Consider the following 18,079-nt stretch of genomic DNA (forward strand, 5'->3'; position numbering starts at 1 on the left):
TCTGCTCCTGTATCTGACGCTGCTAGGCAGCGAACGCGAATCGGAATGCGTCGCGTGGACGTTACAGTGCCATAATCAAATGCTCGCAACTGGTCCCTGGGAAGTAGTCCTGTTTACTAGATATCTTGGTTTCGTGTAGGGTATATTGGTAGCGGTGATAGTGATAGTTTATCTGTGGGGGGATTCCTGTATGGAGGTTGTCGCAGAAATTAGCAGGTATCGTCCAGTGAGGCAGTGTATGGTGGCAGGAGGTTGCCTTTCGTGGCGTTGGTGGCTTCGGCAGTTGGGTAGGTGGTAGAACTTTTACAACAACCATCAGCGATAGAGCAGTTCGGTTGCAGTGAAAGGAAGAGCAGTGGTCAAGGTGGAGAGCGCCACTTCATAAGGGGTACTCGTACCGACAGTACCGCCGGTCAATTCGTGAACGATGCTTCTGCTTGGCGCCTGCGTTTTCGGCGGGGTGACCGTGAGATTGCGACTGCTACCTTAACAGGTTTCATTCGTTGCCGGAGATCGTTGCACCTGCTACCAACTTTGCACTGATTCGTAAGTGCGGGGGCCACTACATAGCAGAGGACCCTCGTGACCAAGTCGCGCTGCCCAGGGCCACAACACGAGTTCTGTGCTGCTACCCCTGCGACGGTCATACAATTAAATGGGGAAGACTAAAACAAGTCGTAGAGCTGAAGGAAATGCTGCTACGTCGGAGTGTTCGAGCATTTGGCAAGAGCAACCCAAGCGTACGTATTTGAGAACAGGCGCAGGATGTGGTTGGCACACACAGAGGATTGACGGAGACCCTGAAGAAATGCAACAGCAGCGTTGGTTAATAGTCTCAAGGCTGCCTTAACAACGTCTTGACCTCATCTTCCACTTATTCACAACTGGAAAATAAACCAGGAACTGACGGATGACGGCGTTATTTTTTCCTCTCTCTCCAGGAACAGCTGGGCAGCCGTGCTTGATGGGCTGGCTGAAGCGCCTGCGCAGATGTTTTGCCGCTCCCTCGTTCGCGTCCGTTGCATGCGAGTGCGTGGTTAAAACTCTTGCAAGAACAAGGCACAGGGATGCCGCATCTGCAGTGTTATGTGCCTGTCTCGGTTGGCCTTGAAGACAAGCAGTACACTGTACGCTCCCTGCAACTGTACAATAATTCTCCTGCGCTGGGCAAAAGCCGCCTGCAAGCTACACCCACGTGTAATCCCGCCAGATGTGGCGCCTTGAGCAACTCTTGCGTAATTGTTTAGCATTCCAAGTGGCTCCCGGATACACAAGACATGAATCATGAGTATAATCCAATCGCCTGAAAAATTGGCCTGAAGGCCACTGATGTGAGTAAGTGAAAAAGGTGGCAAACGCTTCAGAGACAAAAATCTCCGCGATTGCACTAAATGCCACTGTGGAACCACTGCGGGTTGACAACACGTGTTCAGAAGAGAACGGTTGATGAGTACCTCTAGGTGGATCTTGTTCTCATGAACTGAAATTCCCATATAAAATTACTGAGTGTCCCAGTAATTTCTTTGACAGCAGCAGCAAGGACAGGCAGCCGAAACGACCTTACTGCTTTGCTGCTGCGCGCTGCTGCCCATCGTGATCAGCTTCCATTGTCATTCAGGCTAACAACCTCGCGCAACATGTGAAACTGAGGAAGAACAATCCTGCAGGTAGTCTTTGCCCCCCTGACACTTCTCAGAGCTCGTCTGTTGCGTAGTACCTTGAGGTAAGAGCGGAAAAATGGGCTCCACTACGCGCCGCCCGTGACAAGCGAACAAACTGGGAACGTTGTGTATTCAGAAGTTCGTGATCTTATCACGCGTAATACCCTTGTGTCGCACCATAGCTGTAGCCTTCTCCGAAGTCTGCACACGGACACGCAGGCATAAGTGTCCAGAAAGAGTACTGAGCATGCGTGCTCCGCTCAACAGTTGTGAAAAAGCGTTCCTTCATGAGGGTTATTGGCACCATGCCCGCAAATACACACCCTGTTCTGCCAGCAGGTCCTCCTCGGTGTCCTCTCTGGTTTTGATGAAACGCTTGTATAAGCACCCTAAGGACAAAACATGCAGAGAATCGTGGGCGCTTGCTTTACTGTTCAAGTTAGGTCTGCCCAACTGGCATCTTGGGCTCTGTGGTCACCGAAAGTTCTTAAAACAGTAATTCGTGAAGCTGCAGACGCAGACAGTGCTGCCGAAGTGCTCATCCACAAACAACAGTTGAAAGGGACGCTGGCAAGCTGTGAAAACGCACACAATACGCCTCCAGAAATGAGTATTAGCGCAATCGTAGACAAAACAACGACAGCCCAAACCCATGATGGTGTATCGCTCGTTGCGCCATTCGCAATGAACACTGCAAGCTGTTCGGATGCCGCTTTATCTGTGCACTCCCACAGTCCTGCCTGTGTAGTGCTCTTCGTGCAGTACTTGTAGTCACCGCACGTCAACCCCAAAGTTGTGCAAGCCAGATCTTCGTTGCCAGGCAAAGCTGCACAACATCAAAACAGGCCGACGAAGCGGTGAACTGAAGCTACATTTGCCTAACGACTCTCTAAAAAAGTACCCAAAACTCCCGTTCCTGTTGAACAGACCAAATAAAAACATGAATAATGGTGTTTGCTTACGCTCGCATGTGTTGACTGTCCCGGCTCCACGAAATCCCTGGATGCATTCGCACTTAAATGATCCAGGAACCAAGGAGCATGCGGCAAATACCGTGTCACAGTCATTCTTGCCCGTGCCGCAGAAGTCTTCCGTCACGCATCCACTACCGGAAGAGTCGGGCTCGAATCCCGCACTACACTCGCACTTATATGATCCCGCAAGGTTGGTGCAGACTGAGTTAGATGGGCAGATAGACGGGTTCTCATTGCATTCATTGATATCTGAAGCAGCGTTCCAAGACAGGGCACATTCCTCAGAAAAACTCTATTCCGATAACGAACACATGCAAAGTAGGAAAATAAGCTCTGACTTATCGACATAAGGTGATTCTGGCGTGCAGGTTGCCTGAAGATTGTCTCTAGAGGCTCGAACCTCTGCAGGCGACGTTGGGCTTATCGTTATTGCCAGTCCAGCCTTTGTGGCATTTGCACAGCTGTTCTTCTCCATCAAGGTTGATGCAGTCGCTGTTCTCATCACAGTTTCCCCTGTTTGTGGAGCATTCATTGATGTCTGAAGAGGCAGCACACAACCACAAGCATGTTCACATGCTGATTTTCAAACAAAACAGCCCTCTCGAGCAACCCTAGTCATAAAAAACAAACACTTTGCAAAGTAGTCTAGATAGAAACGTCCTCACTACTGCACTCAATATGCACAAGACTCATGCCATGCAAGATGAAAAACACACAACACGGTAAGCCAATAGCTAGCTCTGATAAGGTGGAGTGATGCTGCTGACCAATGCAAACTCCGTCCTTTTCTTGCCTGTACGGTCCACAACCGCAAGTAAAGCTGCCCGGAATGTTCACGCAATCGCCGCCCTTTTGCTTGCAATTATCGAGACCCTGAGCGCACTCGTCTATATCTGTGGGACAAAAGCAAATAGACAATGATTTGCACGACCGTTACAACAAGCTGACGGCGCGTTGTACAGTGCCAGGTACGCACTAATTCTTCCTCCATGCTCGTGCTTCTTCATTAACAGCCACCCCCAGATTTCCGTTGTAGTAGTGCTGTGCGCAGGGCTCACCGATGCAAGTGGAGCTCAGGTTTATGCCTTGTGGAGTGAAACCTTTCTGGCAAGCACACCAGAAGCCGTCTCCGCTTTGGCATGACTCTGCGTGTTCAACCCTCGAGCAGTGATCATACCCTCCGGCGTCGCACGCTGCAATGGATAAAACATGAGCCTCGAGCAGCAGGAGAGGTGAAAACAGGATTCCTACTGGCCATTAGGACAGGCAACTTGCCCCCATTCTAGAAAACAGCGCAGAAAACTCTCGCTTCTGAAACTGGCATGAGTTGCATGATCTGCTTGACGAAACGCCGTTTAGGACTCACGAGTGCTGCTTTTGCCTCCCATAGCTGCGAGTCTCGGCGGTCCAGGTCACCCGGACCCCTACCGTACTGCAGATGGCGCAACGCGCCAGTTCAAAGGCCACAGCGGGCTCTACTTTATCCAGTAAAGATGTTACTGGATACAGAAAAACGAAACCGCAGAATCGAATCAATGCTACAACGACACAGCTGTTCTGACCTAAGGGATGCACTGAACCAGAGAGGCTTCACCTCTAAGTCTTAGGAGAGAGATGCGGGGGTAAACAAGGGCTTTTGGCCCATGAAAACGGAGATCAGATGATGATGATAGACTTCAAACAGTTATCATTTGAGAGCCTCTTGTGGAATGGTAGCCTTCGCTCATCGCGGCACCAGGCCACCCGCCAGTGTCACTGGCTACTTGCATCATGTAGCCTTGGGAGCAATTGCATGCAAGGACTTCACTGTTTGTTTTCCGAGTGTTCTCATTTGACATGTTCATCTAGAATTTAGTGTTTCTAATTGACAAGTATTCTTATTCATATAGGACAGGGTACGAAAGAGGTGTCTCTGCTCAGTCATGCCAGTGGTCTGGTCCACACTCTCGAAAGCAAGCCTTCTCCAGTCATTAATGAACAGATACTCCTTCTGTTGATTGAGTATTCAGTTTTAATTAGCATGTGAGCTTTTCTAGCAAGATGACCATTAGACAGGGACGGTCGGCGAGTCTCCCTACAAAAGCCACTAATATCCCAACAGGGGTGACCACTAGCATCGTCAACTTGCGTATGCAATTTTAAGGCATTACTGGTTGCTATATCCTATGGTTTTAGGGAACCGCTGCAGCAGCTACTCCACAGTGAGCGAGATCGACAGCAGTATTGTGCCGTGTTCCCATGACGTGGTTGGGGAGGCACTCCTCGTCTGCAGGGCCAATTCTTCCATAATTAAGACTACAAGATGTATTTTGTGGGCCGATGCCCCAGAAATGTACCTTAGTCCTCGCATGAGGGCAGGACCAGGCCGGCAAAGGCATCCCGGCTGACCACCCCCTGATTTGTGTACGGGGTATATGCATTCCAGTGCTGCTTAACTGCTGTGTATTGTCTCAAGTATCCAACGTTTACAGTTAAGACTACTGGGGTATCATCCCGTTCGCAACCTTTGCCGTAACTTCCTGAGCTGCCACTAGGGGTCTTTAGCGTTGCCTTGCATCAAATGGGAGGCGCAAGCGGTGAGCATTTCACACTGAGGCAGTGTTGATGCTGCTCCTGTGTCACAGAACAACGGATCCTAGGTCATAGGGAGTGGGTCGTAAATATAGATGCAAGGCTCATGCGTACAGCTGGAGTCTCAGCTGCGTTCTCTGCAATCAGCTCGCCGTCGATTTGACTCCATCGCCATACAGGGACAGCTGAAGCCCTGCCCACGTCCTGTTCAGTTAGAATTGGAGCGACTGGAACATGAAGCGGAGTGTTTGCAATACATAAGCCTTGAATTTTCGCATTAAGCGGTAGACCCTAAATTGAGCAAAAAGCTGTAGAGCAGATGAAAGCGGAAGCAGATACTCGGCCTGCATGTTAGTGGCAAGTCCGCCACACAGCGACACATAACTGCGATTGCTGTGGACATCAATAGGAGCAAACTATACATGGAGTTATGCTGTCTGCTTCCGCCGCTGCCGCCGCTGCTCCTGCTGTTGCTGAGGGACTTCCTGCTTCTGATCACCCTTTGAGTCGGCTTGCTGACTTTTCGCATCATCTGCCTCCTCTTGGAGTTCTGAGAAGTAAACACTCCCGAAGAGGCATCGTGTCAGGCAGAGACCCTGCAGTTGCTGCTGCAGCTGAAACGCGTCCGCTGAGGCAATGACAGTCCTATGCAGTCGTGGTTTTTGTCCCAAATTGGGCTGCCCCCACTCTTTCTGTTGATACTGCTGCTCTTTGGGGTCATCCCCTGCTGCCTCAGTTGCCGAGTCTGGGTCCTCTGATGCACGGGTTTCCATCAGCCGTTCTAGGTGGTCTTCTGCGTCTGCATGTGCTGTGTCTGCTGCGTGCGCGTTTACAGCCGTGCGCAGCAGCAGGTCATCCGCGGACACTCCTGTTCCCGGAAGTCTCACAAGTCCCAAGTGCTCGAGCGAGCAAAGAGCAACACCAAAACGCAGAAAAATGTGCTGCAGCAAAGACTTAGAACCTGCAACACCACCTGGGCATGAGACTTCCGCATCCTGCTGCAGCACAGCCAGCGCCTTTCTCTCCACAGAGTCAGCCTCTTCGCTGAGCCCTGCATTTGAGCCTCCCTCTTTCTTTGCAATTTTCTCAGTCCTCCGCCCCTTGCCCTTTGCTGCAATACACTTCTGTTGCTGCTTTTTTTGCTGCTTGTGGTAGTGAAGCCAATTCTGTTTATAAACGCCAACTAAGTCGGTGCAAAAAAGACAAAAAAGCGACCACAAGGAAATGCGTCGGCTGCTGAAGGCAATACGGCGGTAGAGAAGCCCTGTATCATCAAGAGCGGTGTGCATCTGCTGGATCTCTCCCATCCCCGCCGTTGGCACTGCGGCTTGCTGGTGATATTCCAACGCACTCCCACTGAGACATGCCAGCTCCTGTAGCACCTCAATAGGCCGCAGCGGCTGCAGGCGGGCGAGAGTATCTGCCGCTCCTGCCTCTGCACGATGTGTCGGAGACCGGGGAGCTGCGAGGGCTGCAGCAAAGAACTGCGGCTGTTCTGCTGCAGCAACAGACAACGACCACACCCCTAATTCGCAACCTAGTGGGTGCCACTGCAATAGTGGCAGCAGACAATACAACAAGCACTCCCTGGCCCAGCTTTGGAAACGACCGCAAAGGCCGCTGTCACTGTTGCTGCTGCAAAGACCCTCCGTAGAAGATAATGGAATAGCTCTAGCGCGTCTTTTTAGCCCAGAAACGAACGCAGAAGGCGCGTACTGTTGAGACTGTTGCTGTCGCTGCTGCTGGTCACATGTCAGCTGCAGGAGTTCCATGAGTTTGTTCATCATCCTATGGAGTTCAGCAGCCTTGTTTATCCCATGTACCCGCTGCTGCTGCCGGTGGTGCTGCATGCGTGCTTCTAGCTGCAGGAGCAGGGCCCATTCCCTCTTTGTTTGGCGGCAAAACTGCTGTAGCGCGAGTAGCAGAGCCTTTGGGACTGCGGCAACCCTTCGCTTTGTAGCAGCAGCATTTAGGGCTTCTGAGACAAGTGTTGTGACGAGACCCCCGACACGGCAGCAAGCCCCAGCTATCCGCTTCACTTCCTCGCAGACTGCATAAGCACAGCACCAAAACAGCAGCCATCACGTAGCGACAAAGGCCACAAGGTGTTCACGCATCACTTACACGTACTATCCTCAGTGGCACCGAGCTTTATAAGTTACACAAGGCAAGCATGCATGGTTCATGTTCAAATGAGGGCCCAAAGCTGCACACAAGTACATGCCCAAAAAAACGCACTCAGGGAAACGACGTGAGCTGCTGCAGGAGCAGAAGTCAGCTGCTTTCCCTGCAGCAAATAGTCGTGATAGCCAGGGGTCCTGCCGCTGCCACCTAGTATCTGCAATAGCAGATTAACTGCAGGAAGAGTGCTGCTACTACTATCAAGGCTCTGAAAAACAGCAGCAGTTTCGGATGCACTGAGGGCGAAAGCTTGGCGCTGTTGCATCACGTGTTGCTGCAGCACAACCAGTAGCCGCATGCCCAACCCTGCTGCTATGCGACGCTCCAGGACCTGCAGAGCTGCAACCGGCAGCAACTCTCGCTGCAGCGCAGCGCGCCGCCGGTCTAAAGACTGCTTCTGATCTGCTGCCGCTGATGCACCCGCTCTGTCCCACCAGTACTGTAGCATTCCCAACGCCCGTGCAATATGTGCACACGTTGGGGTTTTGTTGCACCCGTCCTGCTGCTGCTGCTGGTGCTGCGCCCGCCAGGAGCTGCAACAAGACGACTCTAGTCTCGCTGTGGCTGTTGTGCGCAACTCCGCATGCAGGTGCTGAAATTTAGTTATTTGCTGCAGTAGGACTGCCTCCTGGTGCGGCGTGAGTACAGCAGCAGCCAACAGGGCTAGCCGCCATTCAAGAGCTGCTAGCTTTGCTGCAGCGGATTGGTCGCCAGATGCACCGTCAGCATCACCTTCTGCTGATGAAGTGCTCTCTTTGCTGCTGCCTATGATGCGGCTGCCTCTGTTGTTGCTGCTCCGGGTTTCAATGTTGGTATTGCTGGTGCTCGGGCTGCAGAGTGCAGCAGCGGCGACGCGAGCATCCAATGAAAAGAAAGAAAAGGGATGATCTGAGAAAAACTTGTAAAGCATCATGCGCACTAGCCGCAGCAGCTGCAGCACAGATGCTCCTTGGTCTAGAAGCAGCTGCTGCAGTTCTTCTATGGCTGCAGCTGGCAGGACAAACAGGGTGCTCGCCGGGCAGCACAGCAGTAACTGCAGGAGCGCGTCGTGTACTGCAGACGGCCGCAGCAGAGCTGCAGCATCAATTTGCAGCATTCGCAAAGTTGAAGGCTCCAGCAGCTGCTGTACTGCTATAGCAGACGCAGCAGCCGACGCTAACACCACTACAGGGATTCCCTGCTGTGACCGTAGCAGTGCCACCAGCAGCAGCACCTGAGAAAGGACGCGTGGGGCAAATGCCTCCAGCTCCTCCAACACAACAACTAGTACACTGTTATTGCTGCTGTTGCTTCTGCTTCTGTCTTCTTGAGCCCTGGCGGGTCTGTCGTCGGCTCCACCGTCTTCAGACGAGCTGTCGTCACTACTGCTGTCGCTGTTACCAGCCGCGGCTAGGTGCTGAGAGCGTGTTTTTACCGTGGATCCATCCCCCTTGCAGCGCGATATGCAGCAGAAGCCCCTGCTGTGTTGCTGTAATTGCTTTTGCCAGAGTTGCCCCAGTCTGCTGCTGATGTCGTGGCCCCAGTAAGTCCCCTCATCCTCTTCAGTTGCTGTAGCCTGAGCTGGGCCTGTGCCAGCGTTGCTGTCGTCACCTATCATCCCCTCAAGACACCGCAGCAGTAGCAGCTGTTGATGTTGCGCCCAAACGCCGTCAAATTCACCCCAAGCCGCAGCAGCCGCAGCATCAGCAGCAATCTCTTCTGCCACTGCTCCTGTTTCGCTTTCCACTTCCTTCTCCGGCCTACCTCCATTCCCGCTGCGGCCAATACATGTACTGCAACAGCTACTCGCCTTGAGCTGTCCGTACATTGTACGCAAGGCCGTTTGCGCATTCGTGCAACTGTTGGCCTTTAACACGACTTGCCTGAGGAACAATTCATCTTTGCTACTAGCGCTGCTGCTGCCGCGACTACTGCGGCTACTGCGGCGACCCCCACAGCAGCACTTAGAGAGTTGCTGCAACTGCAGTTGCAGCATCCGAACAGCCAACCGGTGGTCCTCGACGTCTGCTCCCACATGCATTATGACCACAGGCAGAAACTCGCAAAGGCTACTGTTGTCCCTTCTGCTGGTAGTGCTGCTGCAACTGCTGCTGTGGGGCTGCTGCAGCTCCAGGGTGCCTACAGCTGCATGGGTGCGCACTATTCGGCAGATGCCCTGTAACTGCTGCTGCATTGCTGCGGAGACCGCTGCTGCTGCTGCTAGCAGCAGCGCCTCCTGCTGCTCCTCTGCCCGTTTGCACCGCAGCAGAATTGATGGAACCTCGGAAGCAGAGGCAGAAAAGCCATCGTATGGGTACCTCCCGAAGATAGCAGGCACAACAACGGGGGTCGGCAACTGGCCGCTGCTGTTGACGCCACTGCTATTCGCTGCGGCGTCTTCTTCATCCTCACTGCATTCTTCGAGAGCCTCCCTAAGCAGCTTGTTAACTAGGGGTTGCTGCAGATCCTGCTTGGGCTGCTGCTTGTGGCGGCGCTCCCTCAAAAACGCCGGTGAGCGCCACGCAGCGGCAAGAAGAGGCGAAGGATGCTGCTTCGGGGCCGTAACGGTGAAGCAGCAGGTGTCTACTTCTCCGCTTTCCTTGCGAATCCCATCCCCGTAGGCAGCCCACGGTATGACGGGCATCTCGACGGTTGCTGTTGCCGCTGCTTGTGTTGCTGCCTTCGCTGGTGCTGCGGCTGCGCTCTTCGAGAGCGTGGCGACGAGATGCCAAACGTAGACCCCCCGCTCTCTCGGCGAAGATGCTTAGTGGTGACTGCAAGATCTCAAGCCACTGCTGCTGCTGCTGCTGCGCTTCTTTGGACAGATGGCTAGCGCCAGGGGCCCTACTCCTGTGTGTAGCTGCAAGCAGGCCTGAGGACTTGAGCTCTAGGCTTTGGCAAAGATGTAAAATGCGAAGGGAAGAAAATGGAAACATCCCAAGAGCAAAGAGGCGCTCTGGATGTGGGATGCGCTCTGGTCATTTCGGTGGGGTTGTTGTTGGCGTGGCACGTGTTCGTTTCTGCACCTTTCTCAGCCTTCAACACTTCTGAAAAGTGCTTAGAAAGACAATTAAAGTACATATTCAGAAAATTACAACCATTATCAGATTACTCTTTTACTCAGACAAGGTCAACCACAAAGTTGGCGCCGAATGTAAGGGGGCCGCTGGGGCTTTCGCGGAGACCACCATCGAGCCACATGCCCGAAACTTTATCCCTTAACACTCCACGCCAATATGTAGATTGCACATTTAACTAGAATCTTCATGGCTTTTCCCCTAGCCAGGGCTGTCCGCTGCTGCCGTACTGCTACCCTCAGCAGCCAAGAACAGCAGAAGGGGCCCCTGCCTTCTGCACTATAACATTCACAAGAGCAACAGCAAAAAGAGGCTGCGAGAAATCTACACTCAGTTTCCTCACATTTTTTGGGTTAGCCGCAGCGGCTGGAGCCCTAGGAACTCCAGTTGCGGCGCAAGCACCAGCGGCGACAGCATGAGCCGCGGCAGCGACAGGAATAGCTGGCGAACAAGCACGAGAAACAGCGAAGAAAAAGGTCCAGAAGGGTAGCCGCTAGGCCTACAACGTCACATACGCTAGGAGCAGCTCCGGTTGCATGAGCAGCAGCAACAGCAGCATCCCCGGCTCAGCCAAGAATCCTTTCCAAGGAAGAGCGCATTCGCATTAACACCAGCAGAATCTTCTGCTCGATTAGGCACAGCAAAAGCAGTGACAACCTTTACACTGGTAGCGACAAGAGCAGCAACACCAACACCAGTACCAGCTTGCGCACCAGCAGCAGCAGCATATTACCCGTAGTGATGACAACTCCTGAAGATATTGACGCTTTTTTCGATGCCCTGGTTGACGGTGTTGGCTCTCACGATGAGGAAACAGAGAAGAGAGGCGATCAGCAGCAACAGCAAACAAGGAATGGTCCGGACAACACTGGAGCTCAGGCAGCACCTGCTGAAGCAGCTGCTGTTACACAGCATGCTGCTGCAGTAGGGGATACGTCTCCAAGGCTGTCCGCGGCAAGCAAGGCAGCGCGTGCAGCATCTGCGGCGGAAGCAGCACCAACAGCGGCAGCAACAGGAACAGCTCAGCAGCCAGTCTCCAGACCGCCCGACAGACCCCAGCAGCCGCAGCAGCCTTCGCAACAGCAGCAACTTCAGGGAGCTGCGTTTTCACGGGAGCCCCCAGAGCTGCGGCCTGAGCCTCCGTATCGCTACGATCCGTACTTGAGCACAGAAGAGGGACGGCAGCAGCAGGCGGCGGATGCACAGATGGAGACAGCCAACTTGTGTGCCTCTGTCTTCGCTGTCAGCCGGCTTATAGAAAGCAAACTTAAAGAAAACGAGCACATGTTGTTTGCAGTTCATGAAAATATGACGGTGAGAGCACGAGAGCTGCCACTTTCTCACCACCCTTTTCTTCCACCTTGGTGCCTTTCTTTTCTCTTTTTGTTGTCCCTTTTGTTTTCGCCCGCATCTTTGACTCTCGCCTTTTGCCTCTGTTAAGTTGTGGCTCCTTGCTTCTACCACGTTTTACCTTCGCGTTTCCTATCTATGTCTATTCCCTCCTCTTACTTCGCTCCTCATTACTGCTCTGGCTGCTTGCTGGTCACGGCTGCCTGGGGCTTTTGTCCCGATCATCACACTCGTCTCGCGGCAGATGCAGCTGCTGCAGCTGCCGCTGCAGCTGCTAGCGCAGCAGGAAAAGGGTGTGTCCGATGCCCTAGGCCTTCTAATTATCGTTCTTGCAGCAAACACATGCATCAGGATGTTTGTGTGCACTCACATGCGGCGCTCGGTGCACATGGAAACTGACACCAGCGAATCAGAGCAAGTGAAAAAAGCGAGTGAACAGCCGCAGATTCAGGAGTCCATCGCGCAGCAGCTGTTCACCTTCGGACCCTTCATGCTGCTGCTGCTGCTGTTGCTGTCGTTGTCGGTACTTTCGCTGCAACTGTTTTGGTCTCGTGTGCGTTTTGTTTGCAGGTTGGTCGCTACGGGGAAGCGCTTTGCTACTTTGAGCGCCTGCAGCAAAACCTTCTTTTTCTCGCAATGCTGGCAGATCAGCACGTGAGTGTGATTCTGGTGTTGCTCTTATTACTGATGCTACCGCTTTGGTTCCTTTTGTAACTGCTTCACTGTACCTTATGATAGGCTTCGTGTTGCCGGTTCCATTGCTGTTGCTACTACTATGGATGCTACCCATTGTGTTTCTTATTGCCAGATTGGTGCCTGTGCTGGCGGTTTTTGTCTTGACGAGATGCTGCCAGTGAACCTGCAGCAAGCTTTGAAGCAATGGCACGCGTGCAGTGGTCGTCCTAGGCACGGAGAAAGCAGTGCCTGTTAGGCCCCGACGTCCGTACACAAGCACGTTGCATGCTTATTTCATGCTTGCGTATGCGGTGTATGTACAGCGTGGAGGCCCGACTGAAGGGTCCACTGAGGCCCAACAGCAAGCGTTCTACGCCAACAGGGACTTTTGGAGCCACGAGGAGCTGCAGCGCCTGCACCATGCCCTGCGAACTCCAGGACAAGGTACATAGCGTCAGACACTGCAGGGGCAGAGACACTGCAGACAGGCAGTAGCAACTGTAGCAGTAACTGCTGCTAGTGAAACCTATCCTTTTTGACGGGCCCACGTTTGCCTGCTGCATCAGGTCTCTCGATTGAACGCGTGGCTCTCAGAGACCGTGACTGCTGCGGCAACAGGATTTGGGCTACTGCCCATTCTTGTGTTTGTTTTTGCTGCCGTCGGCTCAGATTTGCAACAGCTTGCCGCTGCAGTGGGCAGCAAGAACTCTGCGCAGATTCTCTCCTACCTATCACACGCAGCAGATCGACATATGATGCACCGAGCGGCTGCGGGGCCAGCTGTGGGAGCTGCTGCCACTGGTCTTGTTGCGCAGAGCGCTAGTTGTACTACAGCAGGTGGAACCACAGCGGCTACTTGTGCCACTCCTGGGCCTGTCCCCGCAGTTGGTGAGTATTCAAGCGTTTGTCTCTGAAGTACCTTCTGGGTATTGCTTCGCCCTTACTACGGAAACAGATTTTGCCGCTGCGCCTACTGCTGGTGCTGTTACATAGAGGTCTAGCCTGTTCGCCGACATCAGCTGCTTTTGAACTACATCTGTCCAGAACCGCTCGCTTTTTTACTGACCTTGGTTGCCTCTTTTGCTTTTGTTGTTTCTGCCTTCTTGTCCAGTAATTTCGAATTCTCAGATGGACTTGGTCACATGACCGACAGACAATCGACATACAGTATGTCCATGTGATTACTGCTCCAGGGACTCTAGCAGCAAATGCTGCTGCGCGAACGGCACAGCCGGCACAGGAAGTGCGTAAGCAAGATGGGAAACATCAACAAACGCTGAAGCAGCAGCAGCAGCAGCAGAATGCACAGCAGCAGCAACAACAAATGCAGCAACAACTACAGCAGCAACAGCAGCAGCAAATACAGCAGCAACAGCAACAACAAATACAGCAGCAGCAACAGCAATTACAGCAGCACCAACAACAGCAACAAATACAGCAGCAGCAACAACAAATACAGCAGCAGTTGCAGCAGCAGCAGCATATGCAGCCCCAACATATGCAGCACCATTCACAGCAGCAAGTCCCGCAAGTAATGCATATACGGGAGCAGCCAAGACTACAGCAGTTTCAGCAACAGCAGCAACCTGGTACAGTGACTGCAAGTGTTCGTGCCCTCCCAATGGTTCAGCAGGGGACGCTTCTAGGGGCTCCCCTGCTGCTGCAGCAAGCCACACTGTCGGGGCAGCCGCTGCAGCAGCAACAGGCAGCAGCAGCCGCAGTGGCACAAAGCGAATCAGTGGTACAAGGCTCTGGCCTCGCTCGCCCACTGCCTGTCCCTCAGCAGGATTTGTTGCAACAACATCTGCTGCAGCAGCAACAGCTACTGCAACAGTTGCCCATGCAACCGCAACAGTTGTCCATGCAGCCCCAACAGCTGCTCCAGCAGCCGCAGCAGCAGCAAGTGCCGCTGCAGCAGCTGCAGCCATCGCAACAACTAGCTGGCCAGCAGCCTGCGCATTTCCCATTTCCACAGAAGAGGCCATAGACCACCTCTCAGACATATTGTGTACAAATGCATTTTTGGCATTGTAGGGTTGGATGTCACTTGCTGCCGTTGATCATGTTTCCTCTCAATACACCTTATTTGTTCCCTGTCTGTCTCCTTGTCCCTGTATCTGCGTTTTGAATTTGTGTTTCTTCTCAGCGGTGTCGTGGTTTCTGCCCCTTTGTTGCCCCTGTGTCTGGTTCTGTCTGATGGCGCGATCTTATTGAGAGCCTCCGCTCGGCGTCCTGTCCTGGGAAATATCATGTTTGACTGTATTTAATTATAGTTGCAGTTACAAAATTAGTGTCCCTGCATCTGCGGCTGCTCTCTCCATACCCAGCTTTCCTCTTCCTAGTGTGTGTAACCCCACAATGCGTGCTCCAGAAGAGCGTTTCTGGCAGCCAAATCGAAGCTGCTGTCCGCCTAAAGGTGCGAGATCTAGGGTTTAGAGGGTGGAGATTAGCTGAGGCGCACTGAGGGTTTATGTGTCTCCATGAAGTTGTGCTTCTGTGCTTTTCCACGTTTTCTATCTGGCACAATGCGCAGAAGTGCAACTGCAGGAGGCGCTGTGCATCTCGTTGGAAAATCGCCACTGCACGAGGTGCTGCGCATCTAGTTGCTTCTTTCTGATTCCTTTTGTGGCTGCACTCTTTTGCTTCTCTGCTTTTTTCTTCTGTCGCGCAGGCTGCTCCTCTTTCAGCTGTCATGTCTGTTTCCATCTGATTCTGAGTGCGCTCACATTTCTTTGTCAGCAAGCACCCCTTTTCAGTTCTTTGTCTCTGTTTCTATCCTTGTATCAATTCGTTTGGCTGCTTTATCCCTACCAGACTGTGCTCTGTTTTGTCGCATTTATCTATTCCATCCGGATGTGCTGTGTACAAGAATACGCTAAAAGAACACCGAGAAGAACTCAGGCCAACGGGGGACCAAAGCAGACAAAAAGAGAGATAAACTGCAAAGAGTGATAGTTAAAAAGACAAAAAGAGGCTAGAATACAGCCAGGCACCCATTAAGGCTTCAGGGGCCGCTGCGTCCGCGACGCAGGTGGCGCAAATATCTCACAGACCTTTGAGAGGAAGCGACTATGCGGTTTGGGCTCGGGCAAGGGCTGCTGAGAGCCACATTGCTGCTGCTGCTCTTGCTGCTGCTGTTGCTGCGGTGACGGAGGCTGGTGCTGTTGACGGTTCTTTGACTGTTGCTGGGGCTGCTGCTGCTGCTTATTGTGGTCGGGCGGCTGAAGCGTATCTTGCTGAGGCTTCGGTTTGTTGGCCAGTGGACTTGTTTGTGGCTGCGTACAGCATGCAGCAGCTGAAGGCGGACAAGGACCCTGTGATGTGGGCTGCGCCGCGGGCGACGATGCCCTGGTGGTACTGTTAGGAGCCTTAGGGTCTGGGTGTCCCTCGCCTCCGTGTTGTTTTGGTGTTCTGCTGCTGCTGCTGTCACTGCGAGAGTGAGAGGGGCTAATGCCCACCCCATAGTCGGCGGGGGCCGTTAGCCTGCAGACAGACAAATCACACACTATGGAAGCCATTGGAAGAGGAGACGGGAACAAAAGTAATTGAAAGAGACATATAGACACAAATGCACACAGGCGAGCCGAAAATGTGAAGTGAGAGATATTGATGCACAGAGGAACACAAAGGAAAAAACTCGAAGTAAGGGCGGCAAAAGCGTGGATAGAGGCATGCATACAGTTGATTATTTACGTGCATACGTGTGCAGTGGAAGCATAATGAGCAGTAGCAAAAGCCAGGACAATGGCACCAGGAGCAGCGGGAGCACAAGCAGCAACAGCAGCAACGGCAGCAGGCATTACCAGGGGCTGGATAGCACTTGCTCCGCCTTGAGTCTGCCCTCAGGGTTTAAAAACAAGAGGCCCTGCAGCAGCGCCTTCACTTCAGTGCTGAGGGACTGAGACACCACGTACTCTCCGGCTGCTATGTTTGCGTAAAGCTCTCTGTAGTGGAAACCATAAACAACCAGGCTGGTACGACTTTAAGCGGCCCTACCCCCCTCTTTGGCCTTATTTCCTTTTCCCCATCGCCCCTTCCCACGGCTTCGAAATTCCTGTGCACCGGATGAGGTGGCGAACACTTACTCGGGCTTCTGGCCTTTGAAGGGGTAGCAGCCGTGCAGCATGGCGTACAGCACCACCCCCAAAGACCACATATCAGCTGCGGGACCCTCATATTCTTTCTTTTTTAATATTTCTGGTGGCATATACGACGGAGTCCCACATGCCATACGGCACTTGACCCCAGGCCTCAGCAAACTTGCAAATCCAAAATCGATCAGACGCACTCGCCCTAAAACAGCCGTGTTAACAGCAAAAGCGGAAGCAACGGCAGCGTACTTACACCTTTGGCTTTATCATCAGCTGCGTGCTCCATTTAGTCAGGTAGTTGAACAGCTTGAAAACCACTTAACTAGCTAACTAGGTGGCTAGCTATGGCTAGTGGCTAGCTGTGTAGGCCGCTTTTGAGGCTTCAGGTGCTCTTCCTGCGAGTCTGTCGGTTATTAATGGGTAAGATAGACGTATGTGGAACACTTAAAGAGAATGTTCGTGGTGAAGAAGAAAGGAAGGCGAGAAGATAACGTGGAAGAGGGACAAAAACAGACGCAAGACGCAGACGCAAGGGCGAAGTCAGTCTGTGGGGAATTAGTGAGAGATACGTCGAGACAAAGACTCAGCAGAGGAGAGATACTGGCAAAGAGAAGCAAAGACACGCCTAAGCAAGCAGGAGTGCAGGGTGCCACCGCCAAGCCTAAAATGCATACTTCCTACCTCTATCATCCAGCAGCATGTTCTCTAGCTTGAGGTCCCTGTGGACAACGCTTTGGGAGTGGAGGTAGGCGACGCCCCTGGCGACATCAAGAAAGAGTTTGCGGGCGCTTGCCTCTGAGAGCTTGCCCTTGGGGTTGCTGCGAACGAGGCCGTAGAGGGAGCCCCCGCTGAGGTGCTGCATAACTATGTACAGCGCCTGGCTTTCGTTGAAGCTGCCCCCGTACTTGACAATGTTCTCGTGCTGCAACTTCCGCATTATCTGCACCTCTCGAGTTATCAGCGCGCGCTTCTCCCGCTCCATCTGGCGAAAGCCTTCGTAGATCTTCACAGCCACAGATTTACCGGTAGCCTACAAAAGCAAGCAAATCATATGCAGTGTTTACAAGCTCGCCCGCCTGCATGTGTGTTCCCATGCACAGATTAAGCGCTCAGGGTAGGCGTGGTAAGATATGGGAAGTATATGGATCGTCTTCTCCTGCCTACAGTTCAAGAGTGTTTATGCTGCTTGCACACAGTTGCATACAATTCATGTATGCGCACATATGCACGTGTAGGTGCAATCACATTCTAATATCGTCAATATAACTGTGATTGCATTCTGACATATTACCTATTGGGCACTGTGTATGTGTTTACACAGAACTTAGAATGCGTACAAGCACAATGGAGATATATGGGTGAGCGCTACTGTTTACTACTGAGAGAAGGTGACACGTTTAGAGTGTTCTGGCCTTTGCAAATACTAGACTGCTGTGAATGCATGGAAGCTCATGCGCTGGTGCCAGTTTCTTGTCTGGGTTCGTCTTTGCTTGCTTGCTTGTTCGGTTGTTTGCTTGTAT

The 18,079-nt window shown here is 52.6% G+C and overlaps 4 protein-coding genes across 4 annotated transcripts; 1 reads left to right on the plus strand and 3 right to left on the minus strand.

The window, feature by feature from the left end:
• Window positions 1-1,812: 1,812 nt before the first annotated feature.
• Window positions 1,813-4,023, minus strand: ETH_00007985 (microneme protein 7, putative; the record flags this gene model as incomplete). The annotated part of the gene is made up of 8 exons (XM_013374080.1): window positions 1,813-1,862; window positions 1,985-2,050; window positions 2,251-2,487; window positions 2,624-2,884; window positions 3,036-3,173; window positions 3,403-3,528; window positions 3,694-3,828; window positions 4,002-4,023. 8 exons carry the CDS (start codon window positions 4,021-4,023, stop codon window positions 1,813-1,815), a joined length of 1,035 nt encoding a protein of 344 aa, XP_013229534.1.
• Window positions 4,024-5,634: 1,611 nt separating this feature from the next.
• ETH_00007990 (uncharacterized protein) lies at window positions 5,635-10,010 on the minus strand (the record flags this gene model as incomplete). Its single annotated transcript, XM_013374081.1, has 2 exons — window positions 5,635-7,256; window positions 7,445-10,010. 2 exons carry the CDS (start codon window positions 10,008-10,010, stop codon window positions 5,635-5,637), a joined length of 4,188 nt encoding a protein of 1,395 aa, XP_013229535.1.
• Window positions 10,011-11,184: 1,174 nt separating this feature from the next.
• ETH_00007995 (uncharacterized protein) lies at window positions 11,185-14,455 on the plus strand (the record flags this gene model as incomplete). The annotated part of the gene is made up of 5 exons (XM_013374082.1): window positions 11,185-11,757; window positions 12,364-12,447; window positions 12,792-12,912; window positions 13,138-13,356; window positions 13,662-14,455. The coding sequence occupies 5 exons, from the start codon at window positions 11,185-11,187 to the stop codon at window positions 14,453-14,455; spliced, it is 1,791 nt and encodes a 596-aa protein (XP_013229536.1).
• Window positions 14,456-15,464: 1,009 nt separating this feature from the next.
• On the minus strand, window positions 15,465-17,541 carry ETH_00008000 (protein kinase, putative; the record flags this gene model as incomplete). The annotated part of the gene is made up of 4 exons (XM_013374083.1): window positions 15,465-15,951; window positions 16,272-16,412; window positions 16,554-16,761; window positions 17,241-17,541. The coding sequence occupies 4 exons, from the start codon at window positions 17,539-17,541 to the stop codon at window positions 15,465-15,467; spliced, it is 1,137 nt and encodes a 378-aa protein (XP_013229537.1).
• Window positions 17,542-18,079: the final 538 nt, after the last annotated feature.

Source organism: Eimeria tenella, genomic scaffold, assembly GCF_000499545.2.
Source record: "Eimeria tenella Houghton genomic scaffold, Eth_scaff19, whole genome shotgun sequence".
Lineage (NCBI taxonomy): Eukaryota > Apicomplexa > Conoidasida > Eucoccidiorida > Eimeriidae > Eimeria > Eimeria tenella.